General features: G+C 39.3%; 1 protein-coding gene across 6 annotated transcripts in view; it reads right to left on the bottom strand.

Moving 5' to 3' along the window:
- Nucleotides 1–1559: 1559 nt before the first annotated feature.
- The window catches only part of NR5A2 (nuclear receptor subfamily 5 group A member 2), a 151395-nt gene continuing 126658 nt past the window's right edge, over nt 1560–26296 (bottom strand). For all 6 annotated transcript variants that reach the window (XM_030929705.1, XM_030929707.1, XM_030929719.1 and 3 more), the window contains one exon: nt 1560–5022. In XM_030929705.1, the coding sequence (XP_030785565.1) occupies nt 4775–5022 (248 nt within the window). In that variant the 3' untranslated portion in view covers nt 1560–4774. The remainder of the gene's footprint in view (nt 5023–26296) is intronic.

Here is a 26296-nt window from a genome sequence, read left to right as displayed (position 1 = left end):
AATAAAAATAATAGTAAGTTTAAGTTTCATACTCACTAGACTCTAAGTGAAGTATTTTGGGTTGGACTCCATGGTATCTTTTTGTAGGATCCTAAGAAAAATTGGCATCTGCTTGGGAAAGAATGAGCACTTCCTGCTTATCTTGGCCCAGGGTAGGGATGGGAAGGGTGGAGTGTGAAGTGGGAGGCTGGACCATAATGTTTCCTAAACATTGTTAAGTGTTTTGTGGCTCTTATACTATTTTGTAATAGAGGTTTTATTAATTTTGAAAATGGATTTCGTAGTTATTTCATTGCCTTAAACATCTGCAAAGCCACAATGGTACTGAAGGAGGCTAATTTCTAGAACATGGGCATCTCACTTTTTAGGATTAACATCCATAAAGTATAAACGCTTTTATGTTTGGGTTATTGATAGATATCTATATACTTTGAGGTGACCTAATGTCTGATTTTCTCCAATATCTTTGCCTCTCTTTTTTTTTTTTTTTTTTTTTTGACGGAGTTTCGCTCTTACTGCCCAGGCTGGAGTGCAATGGCGCAATCTCAGCTCACCACAACCTCTGCCTCCCTGGTTCAAGCGATTCTCCTGCCTCAGCCTCCTGAATAACTGAAACTACAGGCATGTGCCACCATGCCCAGCTAATTTTGTATTTTGAGGAGAGACAGGATTTCTCCATGTTGGTCAGGCTGGTCTTGAACTCCTGACCTCAGGTGGTCCGCCTGCCTCAGCCTCCCAAAGTGCTGGGATTGCTGATGTGAGCCATTGCACCCGGCCTATCTTTGCCTTTTAAAGCAAATCTGAAGTGTCCTCCTGGTCTAGAGACAGAATGGTATAGTGTTTAAGAGTGTTGATTCTGGAGTCAAACTGCCTAGGTTCAAATTCCCGCTCCTCCTCTGACTAGTGTTTCGAATAGTTAAGATGAGAATAATACCTCCTGGATCTGTTCTGAAGACCCAGTGAATTAATAAAGCACTTGGGAAAGTTATCGGGGCACCATAAGCTCTACAAAAAAGTGAGAGGCTATTAAGATTTTTCTGCTCATTGATTATAACAATATAAAATACTTTGTTTCATGTGTAGAGATGATGTGCAGATTGAATTTAATGCTTCAGGTATCCATGGAAGGACAGTCAACCACTCTAGAAGATATCTAGAGGGAAAAGTATCTATTCCTGTGGGATTCTTTTGATTTCACTCCCAGTCAAGTCTCTTAGAAGCCTTAGTTGGCCGGGCGCGGTGGCTAACGCCTGTAATCCCAGCACTTTAGGAGGCTGGGGCGGGCGGATTACGAGGTCGGGAGATCGAGACCATTCTGGCTAACACAGTGAAACCCTGTCTCTACTAAAGAATACAAAAAATTAGCCAGGCGTAGTGGCGGGCGCCTATAGTCCCAGCTACTCGGGAGGCTGAGGCAGGAGAATGGCGTGAACCGGGGAGGGGGAGCTTGCAGTGAGCCGAGATTGCGACGATGCACTTCAGCCTGGGCAACAGAGCAAGACTCCGTCTCAAAAAAAAAGAAGCTTTAGTATCCAATAGAATGAGGACAACATAAAAACTTTTAAAAATTATCAGGCTGGGCATATCAATATTTATTGAAATACTGAAAAAAATTCCATTTTGTTGAGAAATTCCTGGCAAGAACTGACATGACAATATGTATTTGATTGATACAGTAAGAAAACATCAACAAGTAACTGACTTCACACTCTAAACATTGCATGGATTCAAGTCCAAGGCAGCTGCAGATCTGTGATACAAATAATCAGACATTCCGGATTGTCTGTTTACAAACATAGAGCAACTATAATAAACCAAGTTAAGCCAACAACCTTTATATTTGAGTCTGCTGTTACCGGTAAATCCTGTAATTGATAAGGCAGTTGCTAAGTAAATGTCAGGTTACAAATAGGCTAACAATCAACACTAGAGAAACTTCACTTGTCAACCTTGGGTGAACAGACGCTGGCTGTGATGCTTTCTTGCTTACCAGCTCCTGTCGTTGGTGTGATCAGCAGTGTGGATGTAACCCGCTGTGTTGCCCATCTTTCTAATTGTTCTTGTGATTTAATCTACCAGGTTAACAACATACCAATAAGTGACATTTTTTAGGTTTGATTTTCAGTGGGGAGTACTGTATCTTTAAAATAAGAGAACATAGACTTTAAGAGTCAATGTAGCCAGGCGTGCTGGCGTGCACCCCTAGTCCCAGCTACTGGGGAGGTTGAAAGTGGGAGGAATGCTTGAGTCCAGGAGTTCGAGGCCAGCCTGGGGAGCATATGAGATCAAGATCTCGCCTCTTAAAATACAAAATAAAATAAAATAAAAATCAACATATTTGGTTTTTTGGCAATGTTAAAGACCCTCCAAATAGTTATAGTCAAATCTTATAATTGTCTCCACCCACAGTACATATGCATGATAGGACCGTTTCATTCACTGTTGACAACACCATTCCTCTCCATGTATCTTCTAGCCAACTTGTTTTTCAGCTGGAGAGGGCAATGATGCTGCTGTTCTCTGTAATGCTTTGGATATGCGCTCTGATCGGTGATTTTGCATTGTCCTTTGAGCCATGAAGATAACACGGGTGACTGAGACTATGCATGAGCCAACGCCCAGCTTACCTAATGTGTACCCTTCATGTGGATGAGTATTAGAGGTGATTAATAAAAGTAATAAAATAATCCTCTTTGTACGCACAGAAGTAATAACTAATATCTTTGGTATACAACTTACAATGCTTGGAAAGGAAAACCAGGTAAGACTCCACCTTGTTAAGTTTACTTGAAAACCAGAGGAAGCTACAAGTCATATAATTTACAATAGATATTAAATAAACTACAGTAGGAATGATGAAGATTTACAGACATTTAATGAAGTGAATGATTTTAATTCATTAAGACTCTTCTATGTCCCTGAACTAAGTTCCACTAACTTGAAGACATGCTACAGTAAACACATGTATTTGGTTTCTTCAGTCTTGGCTATATCTTATACAAAGTTGAAACCAAGGAACAATAAATTAGCATCATAATTGTCTACAGTTGAAACTATGATATACAATATAAATACACTATTCAAAAGCCAGAAACATTTATGAAAAAATTAAGGGACTAGGAGATACTTTTATTTTTTACAGTTTCTACAAGTGATTGTGCCGCCGATAATCTCAAAAAAATTAAAGTCTAAATGAGATTCCCGTTTTTGATTTTAGTGTCTCACGACATAGAATAATTAAGTACTGTTAAAAATAATTACCAATCAGAAAAATAACATTAAGGAAATAACTGCTTTTGCTATTTTGTTATATCACAGATCCCCCTGCCCCTCAGGACCTAAAGAATGTAAACACTATATCTTATTTGACTTTAAAGTATTAATACTTTATTTTAAACAAATGTTGATCCACATCTGCACAGCTACCTTTTAAAATTGTGAAATAAGGCAAGACTTTCATACCTGTGGCATCGCATGTTAATAATACTGATAATAGTCATTTGAAGATTTTGCGATTCTTTGTCCTCCGATATTTGTTCTACAGCAGACTTTGGCCTATGACTTAGAAAGGTCAGTATCACTCTCTTCCTTTCCCCTTTGGAGAAGATTTGAATTACTTTAATATCTTTCCAGGCCACGTGTAAAAATCACCATTTCCATCCCAAGTTTTGAGGATGTTCAATTGCGGCAAGAATGAACCTTGAGTCAATACATCACCTCATCCTTTCCTTTCTCTTTGCATAGATTAACATGTGTCAATTTTGTTTCCAACGACTTAGAACTGTGACTATTTGACATCCTAGCAAAATATGTTTAATGTTTTATTTTTAAATGAACTACAAACTTGGATGATGAAAAAGACTGATGTATCCTAACAAGACTTCCTGCCAGAAATTTTTTATGAAATCCAACAACGCCAAAGCCACATTTCAGCAACAGTAGCAGAAATAAGGTCTAAGTTCCTTTAGCTATGGAGCATTTGCTTTGAAAGTTTGTAGTCATTTCCCTTAATATTAATTAACATTTATATAAGATAGAAGAGAGATACTGCCTGCATTTTCTTAACATCATGAACACGTGACAAAACAAACCTCAGAACATATTTAAAATGGCAAGCTAACATATTAATAGAATTTCCTATTAGCTGTTTGCAGGTCTAAGACACAGACACTCAAAATTAGACTGTTCATGATTTGGTGGAGCTACTACTGGGTGTGGCTGAACATAGGTCCTTAGTACAGATTCGGTGACCACAGGGCAGAGGTGCTGGGGCCTTCAAAGGAAGAGGGAGGGGCTATTGTAGGTACAGTTGATGCATTCTTGAGAATTGTTTCAGTTCAGCTTTACCATGGAGGAATCCTGTAAGCTCAAATCCCCCGCTGTATCAGCCTAATTAATAAGATTAGTTCCTAAATTTCTTCACAGCGGAGATCAGTTTAAATATACAAGAATTGTTCTGTCCGTTCTTATTCTGACGGTGTTGGTATCCATCTGTGAGTTCAATCCACTCCATTACAATGTCTTTTCTATGGAATCCTCTGGGGATGTGAAGCCTTTGATTCACAGTTTGCAATACAAATACCCTGATACATCATTTATTTGCTATTAAGTATTTGATTATTATGCCTTTTTAAATTCAATATCTTTAAAGCAAGTTTTTAATTAGTGTTGCTTGGAGCAGTTCAGAGTACTTTTTTTCTTCCTGTTCTTCTTCCCCTTCCCCACTCCCCCAACCTTTTTTTGTTTTGAAAGCAGAGCTCCTAGGGGTTGTAACTTATGCTCTTTTTGCATGCAACATTTCAATGAGAAGGTTATTATAGGGCACATCCCCGTTCAGGTGCTTGTAATAGAGGTATTCTTCAGCCTGCATGCTGATGGCCCGGATTTCGGGTAGTCGAAGAAGTAGCTGTCCAAATTTCTCTGTCTGCTGCGGGTAGTTACACATTGTGTAGTCCAGCAGGGCGGCATTGACTTGCTCCTGGACACCTTCTACCAGCTGGAAATTTTCAAGGTTTTTGACATCTGCATTAAAAAAAAAAAAAAAAGCAACATTTCAATAGCATTTTAATTCCTGTTTACTAAAGTAATGTGTTCAATTAATGGATGTATTTTCCTTTTGACATAAAGCATACTTTACGTGCTGCTGAATAACCCCACTCACCAAGCTTCCTGGGAAAAGGATCACAAAAGAGCTTTAGAAGAATGTCTTGTTGAAATTCTGCATATACCTCAAATCAATTAGACACCAATGGATTTTGAGCAAGGTCAACTCTTTTCATATCTTACAAAAGGAAAGGTTTGAGGATTCCTAAAGTAGAGGGATCTTAATATATTGCCAGCAAATGAGTCCCTGGAGAAAGACCTATCTTAACCCCGTATATTACACAATTCATATAATTCTGTATTAATTTTTCTGACCCAAGGTGAAATCTGTGTCCAGGATATGATGTAGTTAATTCTAATAAAAAGTGACAGGATTCTTGTTTCTGTTTGACATTTTCTAAATGATTCTGAAAGTCTTTGACTTGTCTAGCCTATGCTAATGAACCATCTGGTACACTCCAGTGACTGCCAACGGAATATTCGCTACTGGGAACTCTCTAAAATATATATCTTGGTGACTAATGATCTTTATCAAATGAAAGCCTTGTCCTTTAGGCAGAACACAAGCCAGGATGGTCGGTGCCCTTTAACCTGCATGTGGTTTCTAAAGTCTGATACTTTGTGTTTCTTTTTTTCTTCTAGTCACTCATGTAGAGAAGATGAGCGAAGGCATTTCATTCTGCCTAACTCCTGATGACTATGCAGTTGTTTTTAGACATCTGCCCTAAAGGTCCTTATAAATACTGAATAAGAGAGAAAGCCAGAATAAAAAGACAGACTGACATACAAACACACACACAGACAATAGGCAAGGGAAAATGGTATGCTGGAATTTCTCTTCTGGGGTTGATTTATGTTAACAGTATGACTTTTATACGATGTGTACATAGAAGCCTCTGGAAAAAATAGACAAATACATGTGTGTGTTTACATACATCCATGCTCACTAAGTAAACAGATGCAGCCACCCTGCCCTGCTTTATTTTCTAATTGGATAAAAATAAATAAGAAAGAGATTCAGAAGAAAACCACACAGTACCATGACTAAAAGGATAAAGGTATTAAACTCAGTTAAAGCAACTCATACCCACTATACTGTTTTTGGCATTATATGCTGTTGAACTTAACTTACATATGTGTACATGTCCATCTTGTTATTTCTAAATGGCTTTACACTAGGCTGTCATACATTCGCTGTTGAAGTGTGTTCAGGACGATTTCAGTGTTTACATTTGGGCCATAGCTTTGCTTTAAACATGCTTCCTCTTTCAATCCCCAAGTCTCTGACCCAAATTAAAAACAGTGAGGAATTAGTACTGAAATAGCTATGTCGAGAGTTGGTACCACATCTCTTTCAAAGCAAGATGGGAGACTCAAACATATTTGATTATTCATTAATGAGTTTTACAGACAGATAAATACTACAGATAAGGAGCTCTGTGTCTTCTGGTGACTTTTAAATTGGCAACCACATTGGTGTGCTCTGGACATTTTACACATGTGGCACTTTACAGTTAGTAAAGCATTTTCCACCTGTCTTATTTAATATATTTTAAAAATGATTTTAAGTTACTTAAAAATATTTATAAATACGACTGTGTATCCAGAGTCATACTTGGTTCAAAATTACATAATATAAACAATCAGAAATACCTTCAATATGTTGTACCTTGGTACATAATAGAAAAATCTACATTTGTCTTGCATTATAGTGATTAAAACATGATTATTAAAACAATTTGAAATGGAATATTATTTTACACTATAGCAAAAAATACTCTCACCAGCAAGCAATTAACAGTCACAGAGATTAATAGAGAGGATGTAGAAATTTGCATAGAATTAATATAAAATGTAAGAAAATGAAGAAGAGCCTTTTTTTCGAAATTTGCATGAAACTTTCCTTTTTTGATAAAAGTGTTTTTTGAGAAGTAGTTTTAATATTCTGTGATAAACTACGCTGCTCTGTTAAGGAAAAAAAAGGAAAGGAAACTACCAACAAACATAAAACAAAGACTAGATCATAAGTTTTGGTTTATCCACTTACTATTAAAGAATGATAATTTAGAGTCTTCAGCTTAGCATATGATGGTTAATTTCTTTCTTTTTTTCTTTCTTTTCTTTTTTTTGTTGAGACAGTCTTGCTCTGTTGCCTAGGCTGTAGTACAGTGGTACATCTCAGCTCACTGTAACCTCCACCTCCTGGGTTCAAGCAATTCTCCTGCCTCAGCCTCCCGAGTAGCTGGGATTACAGACTTGTGCCACCACGCCCAGTTGATTTTTGTATTTTTAGTAGAGACCAGTTTCACCATGTTGACTAGGGTGGTCTCGAACTCCTGACTTCCAGTGATCCACCCACCTTGGCCTCCCAAAGTGCTGGGATTACAGGCGTGAGCTACTGCGTCCAGCCTCGATGGTTAATTTCTATGAATACTGGTTCATACTAACACCCTTTTCCCTCAAAAGTTTGGAAATACATGCAATTTTCCTTCTGGCAGGAAAATATACAGGTTTCTCATACTTGGGCTAAATATACTATTTTTTGCTAAAGCTTATCAGAATTGAATCCACATGCCTGAATTAATTATCCCATTAAGCTATTTTGATGAATGTTATCATGAAATAATAAAATGTATGCTGCTAATTGTCCCAAAGATTCTTACTTGCTGAATGTCATTTTGTTTTTACATCTATACACGTGGCAATGATCCTGAAGAAGTTCTGATTGAATTCCTCTCATTTACTGACCATGCTGTTCCAGGATCATTGCTCTGCTGCCTGCCTCGGTGCTGGCTTCTGTCTATTTAATCATCCATTTCCCTATGCAGACTGTAAGCTCCTGGGGATAAGCGATATGCTTTAGTCCAGCCATCCTCAGGGAATACACCAGTAACTCTTTGCTTCACATTCTTGTTGTATTTGTCCAAGATTGATACAATTGTGAATTTACCTGTTAAATTATTTCACAAGCCAATTTCCTTTATTTTTCTAACTAGAAACTAATTTTCAAAAATTTGGCGTATATGTAATGGATCTCTCCCTGAAATAAAATACCATACTTTACATGTAATCGTGTTTTCTATTCAAAAAGTTCTCTGATGAATCCTTTTGTGATCTGAATAATCAAGTTCTAATTTACGTGTTTTGCAAATGAGGATTTTCACTGGTCAGTTTTGTGGTAAGGGAAACCTGCCTATGTTCTCATTTGGATTGGAATCAGTCCCTGGGACGCTGTGGACTGGACCTGACAGACAGGTAGACCCTGGATTTTCCACTATAATCGAGGTAGTTCACAGACAGTTCACAAGGACCTAAAAGCAATGGAAAATATTAAGTGCCAAAATACAAATGATACCACCTCCCAAAAGACCTAGAATTTTCACCCGTTTATGTGGTTCACTCATATTTACTTTTTAGGAAGAGTTTAGAAACTTAAGTGTGTTTCCTCAGTACTCATGGAATTAGTTTTGATGAAAATGCATGCCTTTTCATAAAAATTAAAACATGAATCCCATTAAAATAGAAATTTAAATTCTCAGGACTTGGGGATGGAAAGGGGAAGCATGTTTAATGCAAAGCTATGGCCCAGATGTAAACACTGAAATCGTCCTGATTTCCATTTTCTCTGTAACGTCCCTCCAATAAAAATCAAGCCCTATTCCATATTAAGTAATGAATAGGAGCTGCAGCTTGGGAATCTGAACTCATCTTCATGTTGTTAGAGAGTCATCAGGAGTCTCTAACAACAGAAATATACAAGTGAATTGATATTAAATTATATGAAAAAAACAAAATCTAGACAAATGATTACATGTTCTGGAGTTCCCAGAAATATATGTTTTTGAAATTTGCTGTTTGGTTCTCATATTAAATAGCATGTCCCGCATCTGGATTTTAGCAAAAGACCCCCAAGCTGGAGGAAAAGAGATTGATATGAGATCAAAATTCCCATCAGTTTTTCTGTGGCATTTTAGGCTGGATTGCAAAGGCTCCTGCATTTGGCACTCCGTGTGTTCCTTTGAAATTTATACAAGCTTCATTTTCATACAATTTAAAAACGCCAGTTAATAAACCCTATCATTACAAATTCTGAGTTGGAAATGGTATGTAAACAGACAGAGGCATCCCCAACCCTTTCTCTATAGCCTTTAAATTTTGATGACTGGCAAGAGCATTTTGTGCTTCTCCTCTTAGTATCAATCTCTTATCATCTATTCTACTTTATTCACTCAGGGACTAATTACCAACTTGTTATATGAAGCAGCATTACGATAAGCTCACAGTGGGGTGCTCAGATTTTTTTCCATCCTTATTGGAAAGTAAACCCTTAGGTCTTCTTGAATATATTACAGTGCTGACTTTTCAGTCCTACACAACATTCAGGCTCTCTGAAGAGGAAGATACTCATCTCTGCCTCCCTGGTAGCTGCCATAATGGTGCAGTCTATAAACCTTGTCATTCAACGCACTTTTTCAGAAATGGGTCCTCTGCTGAGCCAGGGGGCTGGGGGCTGTGAGGCTCACATGGAGTGTGTTGGCTTTTGCCAACAACACACTAATTATATTTGTTAATTTTTCACAAGTGGGAAAAAAACTCCTTAGTCTTTTTTGTCTTTGTAAAGATTTTAATTTTTTTAAATTACTAATATTATTGTCTGATTTTTTTTTATAAATAGGGACAGAGTCTCGTTCTGCCACCCAGGCAGGAATGCAGTGGTGACATCATAACTCACTGTAGCCTTGAACTCCTGGGCTCGAGTGATCCTCCGGCCTCAGCTACTCCTGGTCCCAGTAACTGGGAATATCTTGGATTAATTACAGGTGCGAGCTGGCTTATCTAATCTTTTAAAGGACATAAAGGTGGAAAAAGAGGTACCATTTTGCACATAGAAAATACTTATTTTCTTTGAGGTCTTTAGAGAGATGACAATCTATAAACTGCCGCACGATTTGCCCTCAGAAGGACCTTTCCTCTAGAAAAGGAGAAAGAAAATAGATTTTCTGTAAGGAGCTAATGTTCAAAATTATTTTTTAAAGGGCCAAATTTGGGCAATCTGTATAACTAATTTTGTAAGAACTTCTGGAAGTTGGAGAACATGTTAGTTCTTTTCATAAGAACAAAGTTCACGTTTAAAAAGAAATCAGGGCTGTTTAGGGATTGGGGAGGGGAGGGCAGGATAATTTTGGTGCTGACACCTAAACTTAGGTTCTATCTCCAGCTTCCAGCAAAATCCAAAACTCAAGGTTTTAAATTCATTCCCATAAGTCCCTTAGAATAATATAGGTGTGTACACACACACACACACACACACACACACACACACACACACTAACCCAAGAGTTATTTTTACCAACTAGAACATACAATTTTATGCTTTCATGGGCAAATTAATAAGAAAATGCAGCCCTTGGCAGGAGCTATCTACAAAAATGGAGGATCGCTTCAGCCCAGGAGTTCGAGATCAGCCTAGGCACCACAGCAAGACTCCTGTCTCCCCCAAAATTAGAAATAACAAGTTGGCTGGACATGGTGGTGTTTGCCTGTAGTCTCAGCTACTTGAGAGGCTGAAGTAGGAGCATCACTTGAGCCAGGAGCTCAAGGTTGCAGTAGGCTATAACTGTGCCACTGCACTCCAGCCTGGGCAACAGAGTGAGACCCTGTCTCTTAAAAAAAAAAAAAAAAAGTGGATATAAAGTGTATATACTATGTATGTAGACAGAAATAACAAGCCCTCACAACTGATTGGTGCTTTGTAGTTTACAAAACATTCTTAACATGCTTTATTTATTATTTCATATCTTCGTGTATACACAATGTATACACATTCATTCATTCATTCATTCAGTCTGTCAGTCAGTCTTACAGCTCTGGTCTGGGTGCCGGAGATATGGAAATAAAGGCACAGTTTCTGTATACAGTAGCTCAATTAATGTGATACAGATAGCAGTGCCCTCACAGGATGGGCGGCTAACACAGGGTTCAAGAGAAAAGAGGGGTCTCTGGGGGAGGTGACACCTGAGGAGTTTTGAAAGATGAGTTAGAATGAGCTGAGCAACACATGGAAGAGAACGCATATCCTAGCAGACAGTGGCCTATATCTCTCTTTCCTAGAGAAGGAAAGAACAGAGAGGTCTTTGGTACACTGTTAAACAGCTCAGCCTTTGTGGCGAAGGAATAGGTGGGCCAGATGAAGATGGGCCATAAGGTTTAAGACTGTGAAGACCATTGCATGTCAGATGGTCTGGATTTTGTTGTGAAAGCAAGGCAAAAACGCTGAATGGTTTTAGGAAACAGGGAAATGGTCAGCTTTGTGATTTAAAAAAAGCATTCTGCCAGAAGTGTGTAGAAGGGACTAGTGTGTGCAGGAGGGTGAGGGGAGAGCAGGCTCATGGAGGGAGACCAGCCAGGAGGCTGCTGCAGGAACACAGAAGAGAAATATGGCGGCCAAGGAGGTGGGGAGGGACTTGAAAGGCATCAAGATAGTTGATGTAACAGGCTTTTTGGCCTTGGGTTAATAAAAAGTAGGAGAGACAGAGAGAATGAGTGAGGGTCCTGGATGGCTTCCAGGTGTCTGTTAAGGGAGGAAGGTGGTGGCCATCACCAAGGCAAGAGGAGCAGCAAATTCGAGAAGCAATAGTTAAGGAGTCTTGGTATGGCCATGTTGAATTTAAGGAGCACATGGAATATTGGGTGAAGATGTCCAGGAAATGGCCAGACATAAAGGTCCAGACTTCAAGAGAAAGGCTTAAGCTGGGGTATAGATTTGGGACTTATCAGTGTACAACTGATGGGTGATGGGTGAAATCCCAGGAGTTAGTGAGAATGTGTAGAAAACAACTGGCCTAGGAGTGGGATTCAGGAGAAGCTAAATTGTGCAGGATTCTATCCTAGAAGGTGTTACAGGTATTAATGAAATTAAGAATCAGAGGGATTAAATGGCTTTCCCAAGATCTCAAAGTTAGTAAGAATGAGGGAGGAAATAACATTTACCAAACACCAATTAATGTGACAAGTGTCTTTAACATATTTAAGCCTCTTAAGAATCTTATGGGGAAGTTATTATTAATACAATTTTCCCGATGAAAAAACAGAGGCTTAGAGGGGTTGAGAAACTCATCTAGGATTTTAATGCTAGTAAGAAGATCTTGAATTTATGACCAGGCCCGTCTCACTCTAAAGTCCTTGTATCCTCTACCACAAGACTTCTCTCTGGCGGAGCAGGAATCTGAGCCCTGCAGGGCTCATTATTTTAAAGTCCTGGAGTTTTTTTCCCCTTATTGTGTCAATGCCTGCAAGTTTCTGTCACTTGCTGGAGTTGGAGAATGGGACGTGCTGGTTAGTCAAATAGTTCCATTTCTAAAGGATCTCATGATATGCGAATGAATGGTTTTCAGATAATTTGAATGAAATAATGTACATTTGACATTTATATTGGCATGTAACACAACTTAATGTTTGAAATTTTGAAGGATATTTAACATCTTAAATGCTACAAATCAATATTATAAATAAGTCTCACGATGGGGACTGAGCACAGTCTGTGTCATGGGGTACCTTTGTGAGGACTTCTCTGGACAAGCCCCACCCCAACCCCTTCCAATTGTATTGTACAGGTGCCAAGGCTAAGAAATAAGAATTTCTCCACTTTTGCCTTTTTTTGTATACATGGTTTAGAAAAAAGGTCCCATGTGGTGGTGTACACCTGTAATCCCCGCTACTCGGGAGGCTGAGGCAGGAGAATCACTTGAATCCAGGAGGCAGAGGTTGCAGTGAGCCGAGATTGTGCCATTACACTCCAGCTTGGGTGACAAGAATGAGACTCTGTCTTTAAAAAAAAAAAAATTGCTCTCAAAAAATAAAGTTTGCCAGGTGCAGTGGCTCACGCCTGTAATCCTAGCACTTTGAGAGGCTGAGGTGGGTGCATCACTTGAGGTCAGGTGCTTAAGACCAGCCTGGCCAACATGTGGAAACTCTATCTCTTCTAAAAATACAAAAATTAGCCGGGCATGGTGGCATGCACCTGTAATCCCAGCTACTCAGGAGGCTGAGGCAGGAGAATCACTTGAACACAGGAGGTGGAGGTTGCAGTGAGCTGAGATCGTGCCACTGTGTACGTGCTATACAGATCATACTCAAGCCTGGGCAACAGAGCGAGACTCTGTCTCAAAAAAAAAAAAAAAAAAAGTCTATTAAAATCTATGGAAAAGTGGTTAAGATGGTTAATTTTACATTTTGCATATTTTACTATAATTAATTTTTTAAATGTAATGTATATTTCAGTTTTTAAACATAGTGTAGTGAATACCTATGAATCCACTACTCATCAGGAAAACCAGAACATGGTCAGCACTTTCAGGCTATCTGTGTGTTCCTCCCAAGAACGAATTCCTGATGCCCCAGAGGTGATCATAATCCAGAATTCTGTATTTCCTCTAGGCTGTTCTTGCACTGCTATAAAGAAATACCTAAGACTGGGTAATTTATAAAGAACAGAGGTTTAATTGGTTCATGAACCTGCAGGTATTACAGGAAGCATGGTGTTGGCATCTGCTCAGCTTCTGGGGATGTCTCAAGAAGATTAAAATCATGGTGGAGGGTGACCGCGGGGCAGGCTTATCACATGGTGAAAGCAGGAGCCAGAGAGAGAGAGAATGTAGGGAGGTGATACACGTTTCTAAATTTACCAGATCTGGCAAGAACTCACCATCACTGAGACGACACCAGGCCCTGAGAAACCTGGTGTTTTGGGTCATGACCCCATGGTCCAAATACATCCTACCAGGCCCCACCTCCAGCATCGGGGATTACAGTTCAACATGAGATTTGGGCAGGGACAAAGATCCAAACAATATCAACTATTTTCTTTCTTTTTTTTTTTGAGACGGAGTCTTGCTCTGTCGCCCAGGCTGGAGTGCAGTGGCCGGATCTCAGCTCACTGCAAGCTCCACCTCCCGGGTTTAAGCCATTCTCCTGCCTCAGCCTCCCAAGTAGCTGGGACTACAGGCGCCTGCCACCTCGCCCGGCTAGTTTTTTTGTATTTTTAGTAGAGACGGGGTTTCACCCTGTTAGCCAGGATGGTCTCGATCTCCTGACCTCGTGATCCGCCCATCTCGGCCTCCCAAAGTGCTGGGATTACAGGCTTGAGCCACCGCGCCCGGCCCACCTATTTTCTTATATCCCTAAATGATGTATTCTTATTTTTGCTTGTTCATGACTGACCTTACATTATGCATACATTTGTCTAATTTTATTTTATTTATTTTTATTTTTTTTTTGAGATAGAGTCTCGTTCTGTCACCCTAGGCTGGAGTGCAGTAGTGCGATCTCGGCTCACTGCCAGCTCTGCCTCCTGGGTTCACGCCATTCTCCTGCCTCGGCCTCCCGAGTAGCTGGGACTAAGGGTGCCTGCCACCACACCCGGCTAATTTTTTGTATTTTTAGTAGAGACGGGGTTTCACCATGTTAGCCAGGATGGTCTCGATCTCCTGACCTCGTGATCTGCCCGCCTCGGCCTCCCAAAGTGCTGGGATTACAGGCGTGAGCCACGGGGCCCGGCCCATTTGTCTAATTTTAAAAACTGCCAAGCTGGGTGCAGTGGCTCATGCTTGTAATCCCAGCACTTTGGCAGGCCAAGGTTGGAGGACCTCTTGAACCCACGAGTTCAAGGCCAGCCTGGCCAACATGGCAAAACCCTGTCTCTACAAAAATTAGTGAGTGTAGTGGTCTGTGTCTACAGTTCAGCTACTTGGGACGCTGAGGTGGGAGAATCACTTGACCCCAGGAAGTTGGGACTGCAGTGAAGCAAGATAGTGCCACTGCACTCCAGCCTGGGAAATAGAGTAAGATCTTGTCTCCAAAACAAAACAAAACAAAACCAAAATTGCCCGTCACCCCCACTAGAATGAAAGCCGTGTACGCAGAAACTTGGTCTTATGTGCAGCTGTATTCCTAGTGCCTGGCCAGTGCTCAGCACAGAGGAGATCCTCAGGAAATATGAGAATAAACTTTCTATTTAAATTCTTGCCCTAAACTAAAATCTTTCTTTCTTTCTTTCCTTCCTTCCTTCCTTCCTTCCTTCCTTCCTTCCTTCCTTCCTTCCTTCCTTCCTTCCTTCCCTCCCTCTCTCTCTTTTCTTTCTTTCCTTCTTTCCTTCTTTCCTTCTTTCTTTCTTTCTTTCTTTCTTTCTTTCTTTCTTTCTTTCTTTCTTTCTTTCTTTCTTTCTTTTCTCTCTCTCTCTCTTTCTTTTTTTTTGGCTTTGACATGCTGCTATTCTTCCATATCAAATTCATGGCTGACTTTATTTTTATTTTGTGTAGAATTGTTTTATAACAGCAAGTGAAACGCACAAACTCCATTATAGATTGTGCTTTCTCGGGAAATGGATTCAAAGAGGACTTTTTGGCTGGGTCATTTGGCTTGCAGTGCCAAGCCTGCTTGTTTTTCTCAAATTATTTAGACTTTTCCATGTGTCAAACATTTTATTTCAGTGTGTTCAATGCTTTCACCAGCTCACTCAGTGACCCATGTGGAAGATTGCAGAATATAACTTTATTTGGTTCTATACATATGACTGTTTATTAGATATCTCTACCTGATAGCTAGGGGGCATCTGAAACTCACAGTGTCTAAAATGTAGCTCAATCTGTCCGGTTTTCTAAACCTGCTCCTTCTGCTTTTCTTATACCAGTGATTGGACTAAGAATCCATCCTGTTACCCAATATCTACCTGGGATTTCAAGCCCGAGACCCAGATTCATTCATGACTCCTCCCTCTCCTCTTCATTTCCAATCCATTCATCACCAAGTTGCTGCCTCTGCTTTCTAATTGCGTCCTGCATCTGTCCTTTATTCTCCATTGCTGCAACCATAACTCACCTCTGTTACTTATAACTGATTCCTCCAATGTTGTCCCCTCCTCCAAATGCATTTTCCTCACAACAGCATGAATGATAACTTTAAATGTGAATCCAATTATGTCCTCCAGTACCCTCTGCTTAAAATCATTCAGTGGCCCCCCACTACCCTGGGTTAAAGATTAAAGACATTTATCTGGCCTGTTTATCCCATTTTATTTCACCCCACCCACCAACTTCTTTCAGTTTCTTGAATGTGCCTGGGCCACTGCCTTGAACTTTCTTCCCCTAACCTTTATTTGGATAATTTTGACTAATCTCCTGGGCCTCAGCACAGACATTATTACGTCCAGGAAGCCTCCCTGAAGTCCTCTCTGCTGTGATTCTACAGCACATTCTACTTGCCCATCATGCAGGGCACTGGGTATTGCATGGTTATTTTACTGTCAATTGTGAGGACAGGGATATGTCTGTCTTGTTAATTATAACCTTTCCCAGGCCTAGCATAACATTTGGACAAAGGAAGAGCTCAGTTCACATTTGTCGAATAAGAGAATCCTTTTTCTCACTTATTTCACACGCCAGTCTTCCCCGTTGTTTGTACGTGGAACATCTTCCACATATTTGCAATCGCATCTTCCTGGGCAAGCTTTTCTGGATTCTCTGGTCACTGGTTTATGCCTTGCCTCTCCTGCTAGATTGCATTCTCTCAGAAGGCAGAGATTCTGACTTATGTTTCTTATTTCCCACACCTCACAGGTACAGCACCACACACACAAAAGACAACCAATGCATTTATTATTGAACTGGCTAATTTGTATTCAGTGCCCATGAATACAAAGCATAAGCAAATTAATTCAATAAAAATATATTGAGCACTTTCTATGTGTCAATACCCCCAGCTATTAGACTCTTCAGCAATTTTAAAGTTCTTCACTGTGTTAAATTCCTAACCAATTTCAAATATAACAAAACTCTTTTACTAAAATGTATGTCTAGAAAAGGTGTAATTTGATTCAAAATTGAAGTAATTGAGTTCAATGAGTAGAAGAAAAACATTTGATATGTTTGATGCTGTGAAGTGGTATCTGAGCATTTTCAGGAAACCTGTATTTTGGGGCTGTGTGCTGTGTTAGGGACCACATCACGGTGTGGAGCACCTCCATTTTCCCTCTGTATACACATTTGCAATTTGCTTTCTAGAATTCTTAGGGATAAAAATGAAAACAGAATGCTATACTAAAGGAGTTTATGAAACAGACTGTATATTATATCAACTTCTGCATATCAGATGATAGTGAAAACTACATTAAAATACATGGAAAATCAAAGAAAAATGAGGACTCTGGCTGGAAATTGATGGGATAATCTGAGCCAGGAAACAGAATTTAAAGGGATATAGGATGAGGCAATTTCCTAGTTTGCCCCTAAATCTCAAATAAAGTTGTATTTAAAATAGATTTAACAATAAAGACAAATACATACAGTGTTTGATAAAATGGGTAGCACGCAGCATTCCAAGCCTGAGACACAATTGCAGCTGCCTTGGCTAGTCTTGGGGGTCTTAGTCCTTATCCTGCTATAAAGACCATCTGTTCCCAAAGTGTAGGAAATACCCACATTCATAAACAGCAGCCCTCCCTCAGAGAAAAACTCTTTGCTACATTTTTTTTTTTTTTTTTGTACTCACGTCCTGAAACAGTTTTTGAGCCATAACTTTGTATTTGATTTCCATTCAGAAACTTTGGTGGTTTTTGCAAAGTTTTATTCTCTTAGAATAAGATATGAGGTTCAGTTTGTTCAGGTGGCAAGTCAAGACTATGAATAAACCAACGTTATCATATGAAAGAGAATTAAACAGGCAGATCCAAGTGGGGATATATTAAGCCAAATTTAAGCTCCAGTTGTTGAATTTAGCCCATACTAGATGCCTGGTTTGCCTCAGGATAAATTCAGCTTTCCAGCTAATCGAATGAGGAAAACTGCCTCAGGTATGATAAAATTTACAAGAGAGCGCTGTGGAACAGTTCTTGTTAAAAATATTAGCTTAAAGGCATTCTTATCGTCTTTGGGATGAAGACTGTATTTGCATTAATTATTTGATTTCAAACTTTTATGAACTTGGATCAAATATTAGCTTAGCCAATTAAAATATTATTTTGTGTGAGTGAGGCTAAGAGCCCGATTCAGCTCAACTTTCTCAGCTTTGGTAGTGCTTGACATGTTTCTTACTGACTTTTGGAGAGATTATTTCAAAGAGAATTTTTTAAAAGGTAAATTTGAGAATATAAGTGTGCATTTAGTGGGCAAGGTGCTATCTTCAGAATAAACTGTTGACTGGAAACACTTCTCCATGTTAGAGCATTAGTCTAGAAGACAAAAGACGTAGTCTTCTAGATATTTCTACTCACACAATCAATACTCCTTCATAATTCAGCATTTTAAAGAAATCCTCTTCGTGTAAACTATTCATGATACTCCATGGACACAGTGCAGATGGGATTGCCAGGAGCAGCTTCCTGTTTCTAGGTTTTGTTCCCTGCAGAAGGCAGGCTAGAGCCCGTTGTTTTCTATCCCCTAGATTTTAAGAGGGTAGTAAGGGATACCAGCTCACGCAGAAAAGGGACATGGATGATAGTGAGGAGGGTGCCATGGGGAAAATAAGTTTACATGAAACTAAAGAGCAGCAGAACACTCTTCTAAAAAAATCTTCTCAGACCGGGTGTGGTGGCTCACACCTGTAATCCCAGCACTTGGGAGGCTGAGGTGGGAGAATCACCTGAGGTTAGGAGTTTGAGACCAGCTTGGGCAACATGGTGAAACCCTGTCTCTACTAAAAATACAAAAATTAGCCGGGTACTGGTGGCTCACACCTGTAATTCCAGCTACTTGGTAGGCTGGGGCATGAGAATTGCTTAAACCTGGGAGGCGGAGGTTGCAGTGAGCTGAGATCACACCACTGCACTCCAGCCTAGAGGACAGAGCGAGACTCTTTGTTTCAAAAATAATAATAGCAATAACAACAATAGCAAATAATTTAAAAAATCTTTTCAAAATGAAAATGTTGAATGAAAGCATTCAATAATCTCTACAAAATAACCAGTTTATTTGGTATAATGTGTATTACTCAGATCTCAATGCCAGCAGTTGACTGGGCAGGAAACTTTATAAAACGTTTGCTTGAACTTAGTACTCAAGCACCAAGGCAAAGTTATGATAGGATTATCTGGTGCCAGAAAGACACAGGTGAGGTCTCTACTGTCACGTTGTGCACTCACCAAACCCCAGTATCCCTGGGCGATGTGGCCCTGGGTGACATCTTTGCAATGAGTTGGCTTCATACCTCCTGTGGAGGGGTAGGATTAGATGTGAATGAAAGGAAACATCTGGAGAACCTCTGCTTCCCTGGGCCTCAATTCTCATCTTGTTAATTTAAATAGAAATTGGAAACCAAGACATGACTATAATATATTTGTTGTTTGAAAGAATAAGTATTCATGATTTTAAAAGCATCAAATACATGGCCAGATACAGTGAGTGGCTCACACCCGTAATCCCAGCACTTTGGAAAGCTGAGGCAGGAGGATTGCTTGAGGCCAGGAGCTGGAGACCAGTCTGATATAGTGAGATACCATTTTGACAAAAAATTTAAAAATTAAAAAAAAAAATTAGCTGGGTGTGGTGTCATGCAGCTTCTCAGGAGTCTGAGGCAGGGGGACTGCTTGAGCCCAGGAGTTTGAGGCTGCAATGAACTATGATTGGGCCATTCTAGCCTGGGTGGCAGATACCCTGTCCCTATTAGAAAAAAAAAGAATCAAACATATTAAGGTCAGGTCAATACCAGAATGCAAAATAGGATAGGGAATTTTGCCTTCCTAACAGCAAGAAATATACTAGATGGCAGCACCATGATGTTCTACGGTGTTGGTTGATGGTTCACTAATTAAGACTTGGCAACTTGAACTCTATGCTACTTCAGAAATTGTATTTGGGTTTATTTTGGATAAGAAGTTGAAAGAATGCCTTTCTGTGGAGGTTGCAGCGAGCCGAGATCATGCCACTGCACCTTAACCTGGGTGACATAGTGAGACTCGGTCTCAAAAAAGAATGCCTTCCTGTTTCAGCCTTTGAGTACACAACTGATGCAAAATAAATTCTATCTAAAGTCAGCAACAGAAACAGAAATTCAAGGAATGAAGAGTATTATTAATGTAGCACCAATTTTAACATCCAATTTTTAAATGTTGAAGACATTTTAGAGGTATTTTAGAAAATGTAAGCTTATTGTGGATTGTAATTTCTGAGAATAATACTTTATATTTATGTTATTCTTTGAGTTTTTATCAAACCGCTTGCATCTACTTTATCTCACTTCAACCAACAACTTTGGCAGGTCTGGTACTATCCTTTCTGAGACAGACACACAAAATAGATTAATCAGATTGGAAAAAAACTAGGTATTTTAATATTATATCTGACGCGCCCAACTCCTTTTTAATTGTGCCCCACTGTGTTAACCATGTTACTTTATATAAAGCATTAGACTGAGGTTACTAAAATTGCATTTCTTTAAGTACATATAAAGTCAGCTTTTTGTTGCCAAGTTGAAATGTTCTGAATTAGTGAAGTTTATTGTACTTGGTACATTCTGTTTCTATTTGTGCTAAAAGTAATACATCACAATCAGTAAAATTCTTGCAATTTTATGCCCATATGAGAACTGTTACTATCTACATTCACTCTAAATATCCAAGTTTTTATTAGTTTGTAGAGTTAAATTAAAGCTACTCTTCAAGAGCTGACATACTTGTTACTTATTATTACATCATTTCCCTTAGCCTATTAAAATTCTGCTTAGTAAGATCGGAGGTTGAAATGAAGGGGGGAAAATCATGCAATGGATCAACATTGATTCTGAATTATTTGCTTGAAAAATGAAAAGAGAGGGTCTTTGGAGTTGAGAACTATAAGGGAAGGGAAACTAGTTACCTAACAAGATCATTAAAGCCAAATACTTATCCATTTTTGGACAAAACAAATTAATAATTCATTCAATTGCTCAGGGATATGTATTTGTATATGAAAGACAGAAAATCCATATTTCCAATTTGTTTTGTATTTGTGTAACCATGTGGCAGAGAAAATAACAAGAAAGATTATTCTAAGAACTTTTGAAGCTTGAAACATTTTGCAAAATAAGCTATCACATTTTTTTTTTTTCAGTGTAATGATAGATTTTGCTAAGACAGTGATAGTGATATTAAGGTATCTTATATCTGATGATATTGGTTTTGTAAGTGCTATGCTCAGTTCTAAGGCTTGCATAGAAGGAAACTGAGAATGTGTGGTCACCATTCCCTTTCACACGCATAAATCATTAATTCAAGTGTGGAAAATTGTTTGGTATTTTGCAGTTTAACTGTAGTCAACTCCTGATTATTTAGGGAAATTACTGATACTTGCATTTCCACAGCTCTGAAGAATAAAAAATAAAGTGATTTGAAATCTGTGAATACTGCACTGGCCATAAGACCTTGAAATTAGTAAATTACTCTAAGTCTCAGTTTCCTCATCTTTTAAATGTGTTCTAATAGGAATTACCACAAGGTAGAATAGTGCCTGGCTCATAAAGTACCATCTGTTTCATCTTCCTTCAATGATGACTTAGTTGAACAAGAAATATCTCTTCTACCTTCAAAGTCCACCCAATGCTATTCTAAAGGAAAGGTCAGATATGATTTATCCCAAGCCTAATGTATCAGTCAGCTTACACAGAAAGTGGCTCTGTTAAGACGTCGGCAATACAGGTGCTCCGACTTACGATGGAGTTATGTCCCAATAAGTCCATCATAAGTTGAAAATATTATCACAAATTCATTTAATACACCTAACCTTCTGAACATCATAGCTTAGCCTAGCCTGCCTTAAATGTGCTCAGAACACTTACATTAGCCCACAGATGGACAAAATCATCTAACAAAAGGCTTATTTTATAATAAAGTGTTGAGTATCTCACGTAATTTATTGAATACTGTACTGAAACTAAAAAACAGAACGGGCCAGGCGTGGTGGCTCACGCCTGTAATCCCAACACTTTGGGGAGGCCAAGGTGGGTGGATCACGAAGTCAGGAGTTCAGGACCAGCCTGGCCAAGATGGTGAAACCCCCGTCTTTACTAAAAATACAAAAATTAGCCGGGCGTGGTGGCAGGCACCTGTAATCCCAGATACTTGAGAGGCTGAGGCAGGAGAATTGGTTAAACCCGGGAGGGAGAGGTTGCAGTGAGCAGAGATCGCGCCACTGCATTCCAGCCTGGGTGACAGAGCGAGAATCTGTCTCAAAAAAAAACCAGAATGGTTGTATGGGTACTTGAAGTATGGTTTCTACTGGATGTGGATTGCTTTGCTCCATTGTAAAGTCAAAAAGTCGTTTCGGTAGTCATAATATTCTGAGTTGCTCTGACCTCTCCCCTGAGGGAGGATGCAGGTTTGTGGATGTTCCTACAACTCTGGGTGCCACTCCTATGCCCCCTACAGAAGCCCTCTGGGGAGTTTACCCTGTAGAACTATTATTGTCTTATGGGGATTTTCAAAACTAAAGTGTTAAGGTTGTAAAACAAAACCCCAGACTCTTCACATGAGCCCTATGGTGGCTCAGTAAATATACCCTCAGCAAGTTCAGGGGCAGCCCAGGACCACTCTTAGTTCTCTAAGTTTCAGTTGGTAATAAAGCTTTCATCTTGGGAAGTAGTGGATTTAAATAACTGTTGAAAATTTGATCTTTGGGCCGGGCACGGTGGCTCACCTCTGTAATCCCAGCACTTGGGGAGACTGAGCGGGTGGATCACTTGGGGTCAGGAGTTTGAGACCAGCCTGGCCAACATGATGAAACTCCGTTTCTACTAAAAATACAAAAATTAGCTGGACGTGGTGGCTGGCACCTGTAATCTCAGCTACTTGGGAGGCTGAGGCAGGAGAATCGCTTGAACCCAAAAGGTGGAGGTTGCAGTGAGCCAAGATCGCACCACTGTACTCCAGCCTGGGTGACAGAGTGAGACTGTCTCCAAAAAAAAAATAAATTCATTTTTGTATTCTCTGTGGATTCAGCATTGTCCCCTTAATCCTCCATTAACAGAAGGAAATCGGGAATAGCTTTGTAAGTTCCAAAATAGTGAAATACATCACAAATAGCAAACTGGTAGTCGATCTGGCAGCAGCCAAAGCCAATGATGATTTTACAACATCTCACTTCTACATGAGGCTTTTTCAAAATTTTAAAGCAAAGACTTATTTAAGGCATTAGACACATCCCTAAAAACCGATTCTTGAAATGCCTGTCTTTCTCCAAGTCTACTGTATAATTATTAAGTAACAACTCTATCTTTTGAGCTTCACTTTAAACTTTATAAATGTGCCATTTGGATGTAGAAAGGTTTTTTAAAGAAAAAATGCATAAATCTTAGATTGTGTGAACAGAACAACTGTTTATCTGATGTGATTATTATGGGTTGCATCAAAACATTTAATGCTGTCTCAGTATTATTAATCTTAATCCCTCTTCTGCATTAGTTGGTGGTGGATGTGGGATAAGAGCCTAGTACTTACTCTCACTGTCCAGATGACCTTAAGAAGTCCACTGGATTCTAAAGTTTTGCCCTCACAAGCTGCACTTCCACCTGCCTGAAGCTTTATTGAATCTTCGTCCCGGAGTTGTGAACATACATATTCCTAAATCTCAGTTCCACCCCTCCCTGGAGGCTGGAATGCGTAGAAACTTTGATGGGTAGGTAAAATAAAAGGATCTTTTTAAGCTTCTGAGAGAGCTTCCAGTCACTAAGGCATGTGCCAGAAGAGGAGACATGTGGGTACATAGCAGTCAACATGAACTGGGCATTAGTGTGTGAACAAGCAGCTTGCTGACTTGTCCATCATCATCATCATCTCTTAGAAGACCCTTCCTAAATGTTTTGCTGAAACTCTCATAATGCCTTCTTTTTAAAAATTTACTTATTTATTTATTTTTAGAGATGGGGGGGTCTCACTATATTGCCCAGGTCAGATTCAAACTCCTGGCCTCAGGTGTTCCTCCCACCTCAGCCTCTGTAGTAGCTGGGGCCACAGGCATGTGCCACTGCGTCTGGCTCTCCACAGCTCCTTTAATGACCAGTTTATCTACTTGCAAGGGGTGGACAGTGGTGGGACCACCAGAGACCACCACCATCTCTCTTGTACTTAAGTATCACCCCATTGCTCTCTGGTGACTCACAAGGGCTGGTGATTATTCTTATCAATTAAACCCAATGCACAGCCACAGGTTCCCTCCCACGCTGCAAGACTTTGCCTGTTTTTGGACTAGAGGCAGTTAAGGGAGGATGTCAAATGTGAGCCCAGCTATCAGTGAGTAGGAAGTCTAGCACAGGAAATAACACCATCTGTGAGGCTGGCAATAGCACACTGCCACATAAGTACTCTTAATCATGCTTACACACACACAACTTCAGGACTGCTGAAACAAACTTGAAAGGTACATATATTGAGGAGCTGGAGGAAACAAGAGCAGACAGGGAACCCCTGTGGAAGGAAAGATACTTCTGGAAATAATGTGGTGAAAGTAAAAAATATATTTGTAAAACAAAAATATCCAAAATCATTTTTCTTACCATAATTTGCATAAATAACACAGCAATTTAAGAATGCAACTGGATCACAGAATAACATTTATGTCAGTACAATTCTAGAATCCTTTTTATGACAAATGAACTTATTTTGTTTTTTTCTTTATTAGAAAGAAAATTCAAATCTTACATGATTAGGGAAGGAAATAATTATAATCGTAATTGTCTTTGTTTTCATCTGTGTTTGATTTTCTATCTACTTCTCTTTCCTTTTCTTTTCCCTCCATCCCTCTATCTCCCTCTCCATCCCTTTCCTTCTTCCTTTCATTTTTTTTCTTACTTAAAGTAAGAAACAAAGTAAGTACTTGCTCATACATTATTGTCTCATTCTTAGTACATTTTCAATTCTTGTTTAAAATGCATTCTTTCACTATACCTGTTTTAAAAAACGTATTAAACACCTCCTGGATGTATAGATGTCTAACCAGCAACCTCTGGCAGGTAGCCATAAAGTTGATGGCATAATTACTGTCATTCTGGATTTCCCCATTATTTTGACCCCACAGGGCTTGGAACAGCTGGGTTGGAAAGCCCCTACTGTGCATAATATCCTGTTCTGGGTTTTCTGCCAGAGCTCGTACCCTCTGTTGACTGCACATCACAGCAGTGCAGGGATGCTGCGACATTCTCAGAGTGAACATTCTATGTGGTTCAGGGGAAGCACCAGCTTATTTGGTATTAGGGTTCAGTATGTCATGGAAGGATTTTTTTTTTTCACTATGTGAAAAAAAGCACGTGGAAAGAATATACTTTTAACAGGAGCATGAGTGCTACCTTGAGGAAGTGTTAGCTGAATTCACAGAGAATCTGTAATCATCCAAATGCTATTCCACTCTACTTAGACTTCCATTTATTGTAAGGACAACTACTCTAAAGTAGGCTTTAGATAAGTGCTACTGCATATAAGTAACATGCAAAACACCAGCCAGGAAAGTAGCAAAAGGAATAAATGAAAGCAAGAATGTAATTAAGATTGGCAATGCATGAATTATTTTCACTGTTTTAATTGTCAGAGACACTGGCAAATAGAAAGGCTAACCTTGCAGATGTCATTGCTACCTGGTTTACTGGGGAAAAGAGGATCTTCCTCTTGGGCTGTGGTGCAGGAGAGAGCCTATTGCTAGTTTCTCAGCATCCTCTGATGAAACCAGCAAAGACTAATTAATCTTTTCACAGTCCTTGCAGAGAAAACCTTTTGGAGCATTAAACTCTCAATGTAGTGACCGTAGCTGAATGGCAGTTCATTCTGTTGTTAGAATGTCAAAGGCAAATACAAAATTCTCACATAATTTTTGGGTGCATAGAAACACGAAATGGAAAAAAAAATCCACAAAAGTTGGGAAAACTGTGAAAGAAAATGGGATATTTGAAAATTTTATCATTTAAATATTCCTCCCTCCCCCCTAAAACAAAACAGACCCCCAAAAATCAAAGTACTTGTTCAAATTCATCAGTATTTTAAAATGGTATTTTGGGGAAGCTGACCTGGTACTCAGGGTTTTAGTTTGTTTCCTGTTTGTTACTGTAATATTTCAAAACACATTTTTGTAGTTTCTTAACATTCTTATATGAACATAAAAATTATCAGGCACAAGTTTTTGCCTTCTTGCTAAATATATTATCTCTAAAGAAAAAATAACTGGAGTTTGGACTTGGATCATAATAG

Source organism: Rhinopithecus roxellana, chromosome 1, assembly GCF_007565055.1.
Source record: "Rhinopithecus roxellana isolate Shanxi Qingling chromosome 1, ASM756505v1, whole genome shotgun sequence".
In the NCBI taxonomy this organism is placed as follows: Eukaryota; Metazoa; Chordata; class Mammalia; order Primates; family Cercopithecidae; genus Rhinopithecus; species Rhinopithecus roxellana.
Note: the sequence above shows the minus strand (reverse complement) of the source record. Positions and strands in the feature narration are given on the sequence as shown.